This window comes from Aedes aegypti, chromosome 2 (genome assembly GCF_002204515.2).
Source record: "Aedes aegypti strain LVP_AGWG chromosome 2, AaegL5.0 Primary Assembly, whole genome shotgun sequence".
Classification (NCBI taxonomy): Eukaryota; Metazoa; Arthropoda; class Insecta; order Diptera; family Culicidae; genus Aedes; species Aedes aegypti.
This window is the reverse complement of record NC_035108.1, coordinates 133,356,317-133,371,915: the sequence shown is the minus strand read 5'-3', so window position 1 is coordinate 133,371,915 and position 15,599 is coordinate 133,356,317. Positions and strand designations below refer to the sequence as shown.

Below are 15,599 nucleotides of genomic sequence, written 5' to 3'. Positions count from 1 at the left end.
AAAGTTGTTCAGAAATTCAAGGACATCTTGAAGACAGATGATTTGGTTCAGAATTTTGGGTTCCAGGCTATGTAAAGTATGCCGTTTGGGCAAAATATTAGAATAGAAGAATAAACTAAAGTATGCATGCTACGAATGAGATCCGAAGCTACAGTGCTTTTCTGAAAAATAGCAGTGCATGTCGATTTTCATAAAAAAAATGCTCAATTTTGTCATGTTCTCGATTGCTTGAAAGGGAACAAAACTGTCAAGCAATCGAGCCATCTTTCTCCACAGATTTATAAAAGATTTACAAATATAATGAGTTTCGATACTACTACATTTAAAACTTTCTTAGTCTCTGCCGGAAAGGTATAAAAGGTGAAATTTTTCGAATCAATTGCAGTTTAAAAAATTGGAATTTCCTCTTGACATTAATTTCTTAAATTTAATTTTACTTACTATGTAAACAACCTACTTTTAATTGACAAACATTCACCCGAACCAAATATCTTTAAAATATTCATAGAACAACAATTTTGAAATGGAAAACAGCTAATTTTTGAGAAAAAAAATCACATAGTATCTCAAAATCCCACAGGATTTTACAAAAATTTGAAAAAATTGAACATATTTGTAGTTATGTGGAACAAAAAAAATCGTGGAAAAAATCGAATAACAGAATAAAACGATACTATGCCAAAATTAAGCATTTTGTATGAAAACGAACATTTGCTGTTGTTGCTTCAAAATGTTCACTATCACCACCTAGTGGCAGAATTGCTTGCCTTTCGGTTATCCTTGACCTTCTGAAAAACTTTGCCAAAAACTTGACCATTATTTTCTTTTCAAAATTATGAGATAGAACTAGTATAAAGTACTCATTTTTACATAATCAATAGCACCACCTGACGGAAAAATAATAAATTAGGCTGTCTCCGGATGCCCTTGATTTTCTGAACAGCTTTGCAGGAGACTCGAACTTCTGTGGAACAGGTAGAACATGTTTAAAAGCTCAATTTTACATGCTCACTAGCACCACCTTACGGCAAAAGTGCGAATCAAACTGTTCGCTTTCTGGATGTCCTTGAATCATTACAGATCATTAGCAACTCGAGATATAGCATCATGAATGTTCCTGATTTGAGGTGATGCTAAGCTTTTCAGGGGATTCAAAATTCAGCTGAGTGGTGCAATTCTTTTTCAAGCAAGTCCGTATTTATGACAGGTAGTAACGTTGTTGTTTTCAATACTAGTTTCAATTCTGAATCATGTCACTCATTTTCGTGAACGTATAAGCAATGTTTAATGTGAGCCATATTGCTAACATTATTGAATATTTTTAAGGTAAACTTTAGGCAAAATTTCGAAAAAAGAACTATTTGGTAGAGTGGTAATTTTTCTGAATCAACATCAATTTTTCGATTCTGAAACAAAAATGTGAACGATAACACAGCGTAACAAAAATGACATTTTTGCGTGTCTCAAGGATCAAATTATGTGTCTCTAGTAGATTTGGGGTTGCTGAATCTGATGCCATTCTCAGATATTTTCCAGCACGTCACAATTTTTAGCTACAGGTCGCCAAAGTTGTATAAAACCCTGGTTTTATTGATGTTCACATTGAATTTAAAGTATAATTTATCAAACTTTTTTGAGATCTAATCCACCAAGCATACAAAATAGGACTTAAACTTTCATTTTAGATATAATTTAGTTGAAATTACTCGATAAAATTAAGATTTAACCGTTTTTTTCAACATGCTTGGAGATACAAAATTCTTCGTTTCTCTTATAAGGGAAAATGCAATACTTTTTTAAACCATCAAAAAATAAAATTTCCGCATCGAAAGTATTATCAACTTTGTTGATAAGTATTGTTATACACATAAGGTTTGATGGCAAATTAAGCAAATAAATTGCCTTACTAGCTGGAAAACTTGCATGCAAGTTGGCTAAAATAGGCAATTTTTTTATTTTTAACAGTCAATATCTCAACATTTAGACGTGCTATGATATTTTTGAAAACGGCAATGGATTCAGCAACCCTTAATTGAGTGAACAGCGGTATTTTGGTGCTTGAGACAAAAAACGTGTTCCGCTGTGTAATGATTGAAAAAGTTATTAATTCTGGGCGAATAACTAAACTTATCTTCCAGCAACTGATCTACTGTTCGAATCATATGTTTTTTGTTCATATCAAGCGTGTGCTAGAATAAGGGCGCAAGTCGCATGATCGATTCCTCTTCATCGATCCTCTCTTCTGCAAATAAAGGTGACAAGATGCAAGTTTGTCAGCAGTATTTTACCTTGATAGCTTGGCAGGGATGCAATCTTGCCATATTATGTCGTTTGTAAACAAGCATAGATGTCCATCGAACACCTTTTTAGCGTAAGTAACATGATCGATTTTTCTTCATCGATCCTCTCTTCATTGGATAAAGCTGCCAAGTTGCAAGTTTGTTAGAAAATTTTCATATCAGGATGCTTGGAAGCGATGTAATCTGGCGACCTGAGGTGAAAAAGTTCCTACAAACATGCATCTTGTCACCTTTATTCACTGAAGAGAGGACCGACGAAGAGAAATCGATCATGTTACTTACGGCTCTTATTCTAGCACCCGCTTGATATATAGTAGGTGGCCAATCCACAACCGGCATTGCGCGCGTACAGTTTTTGTTTGGGTTTGACGTTTACACACTACCGCCATCTGTAGGTCCATCGGCCAAACACAGGAATTTCAATATGACATGTACTGGACAAACAATAGAAAAAGTAAATCGATATTGGTAAACAATAGCTTTGCACGACGCTGTTGAGCCTAATTCAACTCCATCACGCTCACCAATACCGCTATTAGGAAGAGATAACACTAATCTGGTGTTAGTTTGCGTGGGCGGGCTAAGAAGACTCAAGACATCCTGAGTCCTTTTCAAATGTTGGTCCAGAAATTCTCGCGACTATGATTTTGTTTGAGATTTGTTCGAAGTGTTCAGTTTGTTTGTCTGTGGCTATATCATATTTAAATTTCAATTAAAAAACGGGTCAAAATAAGAACGCCACATAAGAGTGATGCAAATTTTGAAATGTTGGCTCTCCTATGCTTAAACGATTTATATTATGGTAAAAAGCACCCTCCCAAAGTTTGAAATGATTCGGACGAAATTTGACTGTGCACACGCCATTTGAAGTTTATATTGAGATTACTATGAAAAACGCCAACCTTGTGTGTGCAGCCCACAATATCTTCGTCATAATATGTTATGGAAAAGTGGACTAGCTCTTGTCATGTGAAATCCTTTCAGCTACAACTTTGCCGAAGACCACATTTTGATTGGACGTCAGAATAAATTGCTATTTATCATCATAAACTGGGTTTGCATTTTGTGTCCTTAACCAACTGCTCGGCAGGCTACAGTGGTACTCCCGGCTGGAAGAATAGATGAAAGTAATCCAGGCAAAAAAGCAGTGTTGCTCTGAAAATAATTAAATGATCATCTCAGCATGATTTAGACTTTGTTATCAATAATAGCAAATTATCCTTACATCCTATCAAAATGTGGTCTTCGGCAAAGTTGTAGCTGGGAACATTTCACATTAGAAGAGTTTGATCACTTTCGCATAGATTATTATTATGAACAGTTAAAGGGCTGAACACAAAAGGTTTGCATTTTCCATAGGAATTTCCATACAAACTTCAAATACCGTGTGCACAACCAAATTTCTTCCAAATCACTTCAAATTATGGGAGAATGATGGTCATCATAATAAACACCGTTTGAGCATAGGGTGCAAAAACTTCAAAATTTGCATCAGTCTACGCCACATAAGTTTTACTTTTTATCACTTGGTGTAAAGCTTGCTTCATTTAGAATTAGAACAAACTTTTGCTCATATTGTTGCGCTCCTTGTGGACGGATTTGGAAGTTCTTGGCGCCCACGTGTTGGGAATTTTGTCATCTTCACGTATGTATTTTTGACATTGATTTTGACAGATTGTCCAGGTGATGTTTCAAAATGCAAATTTACTTGGAATTTTAATTGGAAAATTTGATCTTCCTAACATAAAAACGAATTTCTTGGAATTGGTCCATAACACCTCAGAATTATGTTTCCAAATAAAAATATCAAAATTTATAAAGTAATAAAATACTCATCACACATAAAATTTATTTAAGGTTTCAAAATTCAAAATAAGCCAATTTGGCAACACTGTTCCTAAAAACTATCTTCTTGAGGTAGTTGCTTAAAAAATGTAGAAGGCCTTTATTCTCTACGTCAAATTGATTCGAGTTCAATAACGTGAGCACAGTTATGGGTTTTAGTTGAATTTGCAATCACGAATGAGGTCCAAATGACCGATATGCATTATTGTGGTCGTGAAATAAATACGAATTGCTTTAAAACGTTCTATAATTCACTAATAATTTGTGACCCCAAATATATATAACTCAGCAAGGTCATCTCTCACTCAGCTGATGCCGTCGGATTTTTCTGAGACATAAACTATCCCGATTCTGAATGTCTTTGCTCCTGCTCCAGTAATATTGCTGGTTGGTTTGATTTGTTGGTAAAGGGCCCAAGGCACGTAAAGATGTGGTTTACGCCCTCGATCATTTCTATGACTGAGCAAATACTTTTGGAAACTTAAATTGTCCCAAGAACATGTTCCCATCAATTGTACACCATTTACGCAAATGGACGTATTTCTACTTAATCCATAACGATTATTCAGATCATAACACACAATTAATTATCACACTTGATCATCGAAGCAGAATACTAACCACTTTCTCCATGATGGATGGGATACCTAGGTGTAGACTTTTAAAATAAAAACTAAAGAAAACAAGCAATCAACTAAAAATCACAACGTTCAATCACTTTTCACTGGCACTTGGCTCTGCTTCTTTCTTCTCCACTCGGGGGCACACTTGTGGGCCGCAGGCGAGAAATCAATTAATCGTTAAGCCAGCGACGGTTCAGCCTTTTGTGTCACCGAACCGAATCTTCCTCCTGGCTCAGCTGTCAGCGCACCTCCTCTACTGCCAACACCACCGCGTTCTTGGCGATCGATTCGATTTTGCAAATTACAATTGATTGCTAAAAGCGAGTTTCCTCGAATTGCGATGCCAGCTTTGTACTGCTGCTGCTGCTCTTCGATTGATTGTGTGACGCTGTCTATTTTAATTTGACTCTGCACTGCTGAATCAACATCGCCTAACTAACCGACTAATCCTCACTCAACGACGACCACTTCGATAAAGCGCAGGAAAATGTTGCGCGTCGCCAAATCCAAAAGGAAATCAAACAGTAGTTTTTCACGCTCACGTTTTTCCTCGACCGCTAGCCAGTAGTGAAAAACAACGCAAAAAAATAATCCACTGACACTGAATTCCACCCCAGAAAACACCTGGTTGTAGACTTTTACGAAAACTGATCAATGCCAACGACGCGTGGCATCAGTTGGCGCATCAAAAATGGCGCACTGACAAATCCCTTTGCGAAACAATTGCAATCTTCAATACAATACGCGACTCTTAATCGATACGGAGAGCTGCAGTAAAGCTGTTTTAGAGCGCGCACACGATCCTGCGAGACACACACCTCTATCTCCGGGGACGACGGACGCCGACTGCCGCCTTCGCAGCACGTATCGGATTCGACGAACTGCGGGACCGTCCCGGAATGGATCACTGACTGGCGCTTGCTGATGGCCACGGCTCTTTGCGGTGGAATAAACTCCTGTGCGCCTTGCCTCTCTGGAACAGCAGAGTCGGATCGGGTTTGGATGGGAGCGCGATTAGAATTGCGAATAATTATTTGGCGAACGTTACAAGAAATAACCTATAGGCAGCATAATGAGTTTGGAATGGCTCATGTTACTGCATGCTGGATCATAATTGTTCTATTATATTTCAAAATATCAAGAACTATCGTAAGCATAATGATGCTCACAGACGCTCAGACGGTTTGTCCAACATTGACTCCGCCTCCATATTAATTAAACCGAGTTATGTTCGTACGACCACTTGACGAACTGTCAGATTTAGTTGCATCTACATATAGTACAGATGTGATTATGGAACCGGAATGGATGGAATTCGATTGTTGCGTGAATGGAATGCAGCAGGAAAAAAAAAACATCGGATATCCATCAAACAAAATTAAAATTGACTCGCAATTATTGTGGCTCACCATCAAACACCGGTATTAGATGATTGAAAACCTATAGGGGAGCTGTATTTCAGACATTGCGGCCGATAAAAACCCCAAAGTGTCAAATGAATCAAGAAAGTAATTAAGTAGTTATTTACCCCACTTGGATCTTAAATTTTTACTGAGGCTATTCCCGAAGACAACAGTAGAAATTATTATTGAAATTTGCGATTTGTCTAGGAATGCTCAAAGAAATTACTCCAAAATATCTTCTACGAATTTCCCCATTATTTCCTCTAGAGATTTATCCTTAAATTCCCAAATGAAATCCTCCATGATTCTCATCCCGGGATTCCTTCAGCAATTATTCTTCCAATAATTTCACGAGGGATTACTCTACAAAATCCCACACAGATTCTTTCAGAAAGTGTCCAAGCAATTCTTCCAGAAGTTAACAACAAATATTTCTTAAGGAATTCCCCATAGAATCCCTCTAGGAATTCTCCAAATTTTTTCAGGGATCCTTCAGAGATTCTCCCAGAACTTCCTCCAGATACTTACATCATGAATCCCTCCATAAATTTGTACAAAAAATCCAAACAAATTACTGAAGATATTTCTCCTCTAGAAAATCTTTGAAAAGTTCCATCAGAAATTCATCGATAAAATCCTCCTGGAATTTCTTCTGCGATTCATCAAGAAATTATACCAGAGATTACTACTGAGGTATAAGATTTCTTGAAAAATTCTTCTACGAATTATTCCGAAAAATCCAAAAGGGAATCCACCAGAAATACTTCCAAGAATATTTTCAGAGGTTCTTCCAGATATTCCTACTGAAATACGAATACCCTTAAGAAATTCCTCCAGGTTCTTCTAGATTTTTTCTCAAAGATTCCAGCAGAAATTCCTTCAAGGATCTTGCAAAGTTTTCCTTAAAATAATTCACCAGAAATAAACATAGCAGTTTCCTCTACAAAATATTTTAAGAATTTCAAACATCTTAATAAAGATTTTCCTGTTTTTTAAATTCGTCGAGAAATTCAAATCAGGAATTCCTCCAGGTACTTTTTCAGGGATTTCTCCTAAATTTTCTGCAGAAATTACAAAAGGAATTCTTCCAGATGCATTTCTTCCAGATATGACGCCAGGAATACATCTACAATTTTTTCCAGGAAAATCTTCCAGCATTTCTGCCAGTGACTCCTTCAGAAATTCCTAAAGAAAATCCTTTGAAGATTCCACCACCAAATTTTCCAGTGATGTATTGAAGAAATTCTTCAGAGATGCCTGGAATTTCTTAATAGATTCCTCCAGAAAATACTATAGGGATTTCTTTCCCAATTATTTCAAGGGGTTCTACCAGAAGTTTCATAGTGCTTCCACTTATAGGTCCAGAGATTCCTTCAGAAAATATGGCAGATTCCTCCAGACACTTCTTCAGTGATTCATCCAGAATTTTCTGTAGAAATCACGCTAAAAATTCCTAAAGAAGTTATTATCAGAGATTCCTTAAGAAATATATCTAAGAGTCCGTCCATAAAATTTCAGTTCTCCTCCAGAGATTACTCGAGAAATTCCTCCAGCGATTAACATTAGAGATTGATCCAGCAAATTATTTATAATTTGGTTATCTCTGCACCATAAATGACTACAGAGTTTCTTTTTGTTTAGGAATTTGTTCAAAAATTCCACTGAGAATGTATCCAAGCACCTTTATACCTGAGAATTAGGTCGTCCCTTATTTTATGAACATGCGAAATGTTAAAAGTTCGTCATTTAAAGGTGCTCGCGTTGGTAAGAAAAAAATCAGGTAAAAATTTGAAGTCCGTACGTGGACGCTAAGTGGTCTTCGTCCTCATGCTGCGTGCACTAGATCAGCGAGCTGGATTTGACGCACAGGGGTCATATTCACCTAATACCTTTAGGGTCGATGGGGGACCACTTAGGGTCCACGTACGGACTTCAAATTTTTAACCTGATTTTTTTCTTACCAAAACGACCACTTTACAATGACGAACTTATAACATTTCCATTTTCGAAAAATAAGGGACGGCCTACTGAGAATGGCCATAAGTACTTTTATAAAATTCTTCAGGGATTCTTTTGGAAACTCTTCAAAGGATTCTTTTATTAGTTCTACAACAAATTGTCACAAAAATGCTTCAGGAATTCATACACAGAATTCCTCCAAAAAAAAAAAGCTTACATATACTCCTCTACGATTCTTCCGTAAAGTACTCCACAGATTTTACAGAAATTTCTTAAAGAACTCCTCCAGAAACTCTTCGAGTAGTATCTTTAGAACGTAACATAACGATTTCCTTCAGGATGTTTTCCATGAAATACTCTACGATTTGCTTCAGGAATTTCTGTAGAAATTGCTGCAAGTGTTTTTACAAGAATTTCATCAGGGATTTCACGAGGAACCCGTCCAGAAATATTTCCAGAGGGTGCTTCAGAAACTCCTCTATGTATTGCATTTCAATTTTTACAATCTATCCCCTTGAAGTTACTTCCAAGCTTCCACCAGAAATTACCAGGGATTTTCCCTAACTTCTGGGTTCTTTTATTGATTCCTTCAGTATTCTTCTAAAAATTCGGCCAGTAGCTATTTCTAGAACTCTTAAAAATATTCCTTCACAAATTTTCTCGATAAATCATTAAGGAATTCCTCAAGAATATCTACATTAAATCTCATGTAACATTAGTAACTGAACAAAAGTTTATTAAACTGAAATAAGCAAAGAGTCATTCACGAAAACGCGACGTGAGACAAGACATACCACTTATAGTTCTTACTATCGTCAAAAAAGCTTAAAAATTACCTTTCTGTCGACCGGTTTCGGGCGCGATGTAGCCCATCTACGGGACAATGTCCAACCGTATATTACTGGTCAGACATTGTCCCGTAGATGGGCTACATCGCGCCCGAAACCGGTCGACAGAAAGGTAATTTTTAAGCTTTTTTGACGATAGTAAGAACTATAAGTGTTTTGTCTTGTCTCCCGTCGCGTTTTCGTGAATGTCGTGTTGTTCTTACGTTAGCACAAATCACTTAAATTTATAGTGAAAAGCTAAGAGCCCTTCCTTCTGCTCATATTAAGCAAAATTTTTTATTGTGTTGCTTCAGAAATTCCACTGAGTATTTCTTCAGGAAATCATCCAGATTTTTTCAGGATTTTTTCCAGTAAAGTAGCCATAGATTACATAATGATTTTTTTCCTGGTATTCCTACAGAAATTTTTCCAGCGATTACTCCGAAAATATTCCAGAGATTCGACTTGGAATTCCTCTAACGATTCTTCCAGGTATACCACCAAGTTCTTTATTTAGAATCATCCAAATATTTCCCCGCTAGTAACTACTGATTTTTTTTTTCATTGAATCAGCAAGTAAATCATTTTTCCAGGTATTCCTCCAGTAGTATTTGTAAAATTTCGTTCATGATTTTTTTCAGGTATTTCTTCAGAATCATCTTAAGGAACTCCTCAAGAAATTCCTCCAGGAATAGCACCGCCACGAATTCCTAAAGAAAACTATCAAGCGATTTCAAAGCATTCCATATATTACTTCAGAAATTCTACCGAATATTCGTTCCAGAATATTTGCAAAGATTTCTTAAGGTTTTCTTTAGTTATTACGCCAAATACTCTTCATGGGATTTTTGCAGTAATACTTCAAAGAAATATCGTCTGGAGGAATTCCTATAGGATTTCCTGGAGCGGTCTCTAGAGGATTTGTTTTGACTTGTGTGTTTGACAGAACAGAAATGCTGTCACAATGGTAAATCACATATGGTCGGCGTTAAGTCAGAGGGGACCTAGTACAAAACATGGGAAAACTGGATTATTCTCTCATAAGCTGCGAAACTACCTTACCTCCGTTTCACTTTGATCAGATTTGATTAATGCTGTAAACTGCGAGAGATATGTAACAAATTTACTTTGGATGATCAATAAAAATCGATAAAATGTGCAGTCAGAGTGGACCACGTGCTTATTACCATATCAGTGAAAATGATCAGCGCGCTGAAGAATGTGAGGAAATAATAATCATTTCAAGAGATTTGTCAGATTTTTCAACATACAATGATTCTTCTTCTTATCGATCAATTTAATATTATAAATATTACTTAATTCGATGCATATGATTTTGATTTTCGACCATTTACCTCATTTGGATGGGTGGTCAGAAATTGCAACAATTTCTGTGCAGACAGAATGGACCAAGTGGTGAAAATCAATAAACCCATTTTTCTCAAAATATGAAAAATGTCACTTGGTCCACTCTGACTTAACGCCGACCATTTATACCTCTAAGGATACCTGAAATTTTTAGGATCATTTAAGAGGTTGTTCTGAAAGAGTAACTGAATGAGTTTCTAGATGAAACCCTGGCGTTAATAATGAAAAAAAATCTCTACAGGAATGTTTTTGAACTATTCTCTTCGACACCAATTCAAGCATATGAATAATGAATAATGAAATCTTATTAAAACCTAGTGCATTTTTTAAAGAATCCTTGGAGAAATTTCTGAAAAAAAGTAGAATTCCTGGAGGATTTTCTGTAAACATTTCTGAAGAAATCCCTGTATACAAGTCCAAAGGATTCCCTGGAGGAACTCCTGCAGTAATTTATGGAAGAACCCATTAAGACACGTTTGCACTGTGTTTTATTTTCTCGATTTCATTTCATTTTTTTTTAACATTTTTTGTGTTTTCTACAAAGTTGTTTGTCATAGAAAAACCCGTGTTTTTGCTGAACATATCATCACCCAATCTTTTGAAGTAACAAAGTTATACATGAATTACTATATTTCCAAGGGGTAGTTTAGGCCTGGCTTCGGCGCAAAATGGCGCAGACAACTCTTACAAATCATGAAAGTACCATATCTCCCCTTTCAGCAGTTGATAAAAACTTTTGTCTAGGAGCGTTTTTGCATGGATTTTTACTGTCAGACAAATAAGCCTTATTAACATTATTAAATTTTGTAAAAGTGTTACGAATTTTTTAACATAAAGTACACAAATTTGCATGAAAAAACTCGTTTAAAATATTTTTTTTCATAACTTTTTACTTAAATTTTTAACATTTTTCATGTATTCTACAAAGTTGTTGAACATCTTAAAACGCGTGTTTTTGCTGAACATAGTACCTCTCTATCTCTTAAAGTAAAAGAATTATCTAACGAATACGTTTTAATAAAAGAACTACACCTTGAGGATTTTTTGGATTTATCCATCGCGGAATTTCTGGAAGAAAGTCCAGACAAATGTCTGAAAAAATCTTTGGAAGATTTGCTGGAGAAATCAAAGATTTTCTGAGGAATATCTGGAAAAAAAATAATCTGTAGAGATTCCTGTTGGAATTTCTGAGAAAATATCTGCAAGATTTCTGGATGACTGTTATGAAGGAATTTTTAAAGAAATACTTGGAAGAATTTGACGAGAAGTTTTCGAAGAACTGCTTGATCGAATCCCTGGAATAATTTCTAGATAAATTGTTGGAGGGATCTGGATAGTATTTTTTGAGGAACTCTTGTAGATTTTATGTTGGAACTCTTGAAAGGAATTGTTAAAGTAATACTGGAAAACTCCATTAGAGAATTCCGGGTAAAATCCCCGGACAATTTTTATGAGGAATCTCTAAATTATTTTCTGCTACCAGGAATTTTACCAATAATTTATCAAGAAATTGGTCCACATATTCAACCAGAAATTCTTCCGGGAAAAATTCTTCAGGCATACCTTCAGATAACATACTTCCAGAGATGACTTCGAAGGTTCCTTTACTAATTATTCAGGATTCCCTCCATTTATTCCTTCAAAAATTAATCCAAAAAAATCCTTAAGTGATTTCTTCAGTTATTTTTCAGAGCTTACTCCAAGGCTGCATCCAAGAATTCCTCCAGGGATTGCTATATCAATTTCATCAAAGATTCCTTCAGAAATTCTTCTAGAAGTTAGTTCTTAGGACTCCATCATGCATTATTCAGGAATCACATCACGAATTCTTCCAGATATATTTCAAGGCTTTCATCAGCAGAAATTCACCCAAGGATTTCGACAGGACTTTTTTAGGGCTTCCTCCTAGGACTCCTCTTTCAATTCCACCAGGAGTTGATTCCAGAAGGAATTTCTTCAGCAGTTTTTCTTGCAATTTTCCTACAGTGTCCTCCAATGATTCATCCAAAAACTTCCCTAGAGATTTCTTCAGTGATTCATTCAATGCTTCCTGCAAGAATTTCACCAAAAAATTCCTCCAAAGTTTTATGTAGAAATTCTTCCAGCGAAACTTAAGGAATTTCTGAACAGACTCCTACGATTCAACCAGGAATTCTTCAAGAAGTTTCTTAATGAGACTGTTCAATGAATCCCACCCAAGAAACAAGTACAGGAATTCCATTAAAAAAACAACCAAGAAAAACCAACAACCTATGAAAAATTTTCCAGTGATTTCCCTAGGAATACCTCCAAATAATCCTTCAGCGATTAATTCAAACAGTCTTCCAGGGAGTGCCTCAGGGATTCCTACATTATTTTCGCTAAAAATGCCTTTAAAAATTCGTACAGAAATGCATTCAAAAATTTTCTCCAGGAACCCTTACAGTGATTTTACCAAGAATTTCTCAAAGGATTCATCAAGGAATTCCTCCAGGGATTCCACAAGTAATACTGCCAAATAGTTCAAAGAACTACCTTCATGGAATTCCACCAAGAATTCCTTTTGAGATTCCGCTTGCAATATTTTGAGAGGTTCATTTCATTTATGTATTTAGTTACCATCTAAACAGATAAAACTGAATCAACAATTTTACGCCACTATACTCGGTGGCTAGCGTTAGGAAAATTTGTCTATAGCATCGATGTTACTGAATTGATTCACATTTAAGGTGAAGATGAATCTAAGCCAAAGTTTAAATTTTCAAGAGCACGGATCTGAAGAACCAAACATCCGTTTGAGCTGAAAACCTAATAGATTGATCACCACCAGCTAGGGACCAATCGATTAGGTTTTCAGCTTGAACGGATATTTGGTTCTCCAGATCCGTGCTCTTGTAAATTTGAACTTTGGCTTCGATTCATCTTCACCTTAAACTGTTGAATCGATTCACCGATTTAATCGAATACTTTGAATCGATGTTTTCGAATCGATTATAATCAAATTGAAGGTAACGTTTATAAAGTTTTACATGCGAACAAAAGCTTCTACATTCGATTTTACCATCCTTCAATCATATCAAAATAGCGCATAGAAGACTACCGGCTTTTTTGAAAGGATCCTCCAGGTTATTCTCGAGGAATTCATCGAGGAATTCCCTAAAAAAAGACTTCTCTCTTGAAAAAATACTTGTGAAATAATGAAAGCATATACTGGTGAAGTCTCTGAAGGAATTGAAGGTGGATTTTTTATAAGAAATTATGGTCAAATCCCATAAGAAATTTGTTTTAGGATCCTTGGAGATTATCTTGGCTGAACCCTTGGAGAATATTTTCCAGAATGTTTTGGAAGAACCTCTAGAGAATTTTTTGAATTCCCGGTGAAATCACCGGAAAAATATTGGTGCAGTTTCTGAAAGAATTTCTGGTGGTGGAATCCCCTGAATTATCCTGAATTTTTTAATAAATTAACGGAGTACGGTAAATTTTTACAGTATTTGGTCACCGGAATCCGTAAAATTTCAACGGAATCGCGGTGTTTTATTTCACCGAACTGTTCAGTTGTTGAAATTACGGTGAAATTCACCGTATGAGCTTAGTGTGTAAGAATCCCTAGAGGTATTCCGCGCGAAATTCCCAGGTAAAATCCCAGGATGAATTCCTGATCACTCTTAATTCATGGAGATATAAACTCCTTGAAGAGTTTTGGGAAGCATCCCAAGATAAATTCCTTGAGGATTCTTTTGAAGAATTCTCTAGAAAAATCCCTGGAATAAAATTCTGGTAGAATATCTCAATAAATTTCGTGAAGAATCCCTTGTAAATAGCCTGATAGATCCCAGAAAACACTTGAGAAATTCCTGAAGCAACCTTCGGAATCCCTGACAGAACTTCTGATGGAATCCCAGAAGATGTTCATTATGGAATCCCAGGAGCATTTTAAAATGAAATCTTTCAAGTATTTCAAAAGGAATCCATGAAAAAAATTCTGATGGAATGCCTGCAGACTCTCCTAACGAAATCTTTTGAAAGACTTCTGATGAAAATCTTTGATAATTTTGAAGGAATTCCTGATGAAATCAACAGAGGAACTCCTGATAACATTCCAAGAAGGAATCCTGGTGGAATCCCAAGAGGAACTGTTACAGTAATCCCTAGAAGAACTTCTGATATAATCTCTAGAAGAACTTCTAATGGAATATCTGAAGAAACTTAGACGGGATTGTTAAAGGAACTGATGAAATTTCTAGAGAGGTTCTTGATGATATACCTGGTGGAACTCCATAAAAATCCATAGAAGGAATCCTGATGGAATCCATAGAAAGGGAAATTCCAGGTGTAACATTTGATGGAATCCCTAGAGAAACTTCTGAAAGACCTCCGGTAGGAATGCCGGGTGGAATCTCTTAAGGAACTCCTGATGGAATTTCTACAGAAGCTTCGATAGAATCCCTAAAGGAATTCTAGGTGGAATATCTAAAACGACTTCAAATGAAATCTTTGAAGGAACTTTTGAATAGAAGAACTTTTGATGTAATCTCTGGAGGAACTCTTAGTGGAACCTCTTAAGGAACTCCTGACGGGATTCTTATAGAACTCCTCATGAAATTCCTAGATAGATTCTGGAAGATATATCTTGTGGAACTCTTTATAAAATCCTAAGAAGAAATCCTGTTGGAATCCTTGAGGAATCCCTGCTAAATTCCAGGTGCAATCTGCGAAGGAACATTTGATGGAATCCCAAGAGAAACTTCTGATAGAACCCAGGTAGGTATCCCAGGTGGAAACTCTGAAATAACTCCTGATGGAATTCCTACAGATACTTTTGATAGAATCCCTGGAGGAACTCTAGGTGAAATATCTGAAAGAACTTCTAATGAAATTCTTGAAGGAACTCCTAATAAATTCCCTACAAGAACTCCTGATCCCCAGAAAAACTTCTGATGTTATCCATAGAAGAAATTGTGATGTAATCCCTGGAGGAGTTCCAGGTGGAATCTTCTTATGTAATCTCGAGAGGATCTCATGAAGGAAGGAACTCCTGTTGAAATTTATGAAGAAATTACTGGTGAGATTTCTGAAAGAATTCCTGACGGAATCCCTGAAAGAACTCCTTATTCAATGCCTAAAAGAAAACCTGATGCATTCCCTTGAGTAAATCCTGATATAACCTCTGAAAAAAATCCAGGTCCAGTCTCTGAAGAAGCTTCTTATGAAAACTCTAGAGAAACTTCTAATGGAATTCCTATAGGAAAGCCTGATGAAATTGGGGCTAAATTAAGCTTGTTGATCAAGGGG

At 36.2% G+C, this 15,599-nt stretch overlaps 1 protein-coding gene across 4 annotated transcripts in view; it reads right to left on the bottom strand.

Moving 5' to 3' along the window:
* Window positions 1-5,654, bottom strand: part of LOC5568131 (troponin C) — a 51,694-nt gene extending 46,040 nt beyond the window's left edge. Inside the window, exon 1 of one of the 4 annotated variants that reach the window (XM_021842439.1) lies at window positions 4,767-5,654. In XM_021842439.1, the coding sequence (XP_021698131.1) occupies window positions 4,767-4,778 (12 nt within the window). In that variant the 5' untranslated portion in view covers window positions 4,779-5,654. The remainder of the gene's footprint in view (window positions 1-4,766) is intronic. The other 3 variants (XM_021842440.1, XM_001652020.2, XM_001652018.2) reach the window with 3 other exon arrangements.
* Between the last annotated feature and the right edge of the window lie 9,945 nt (window positions 5,655-15,599).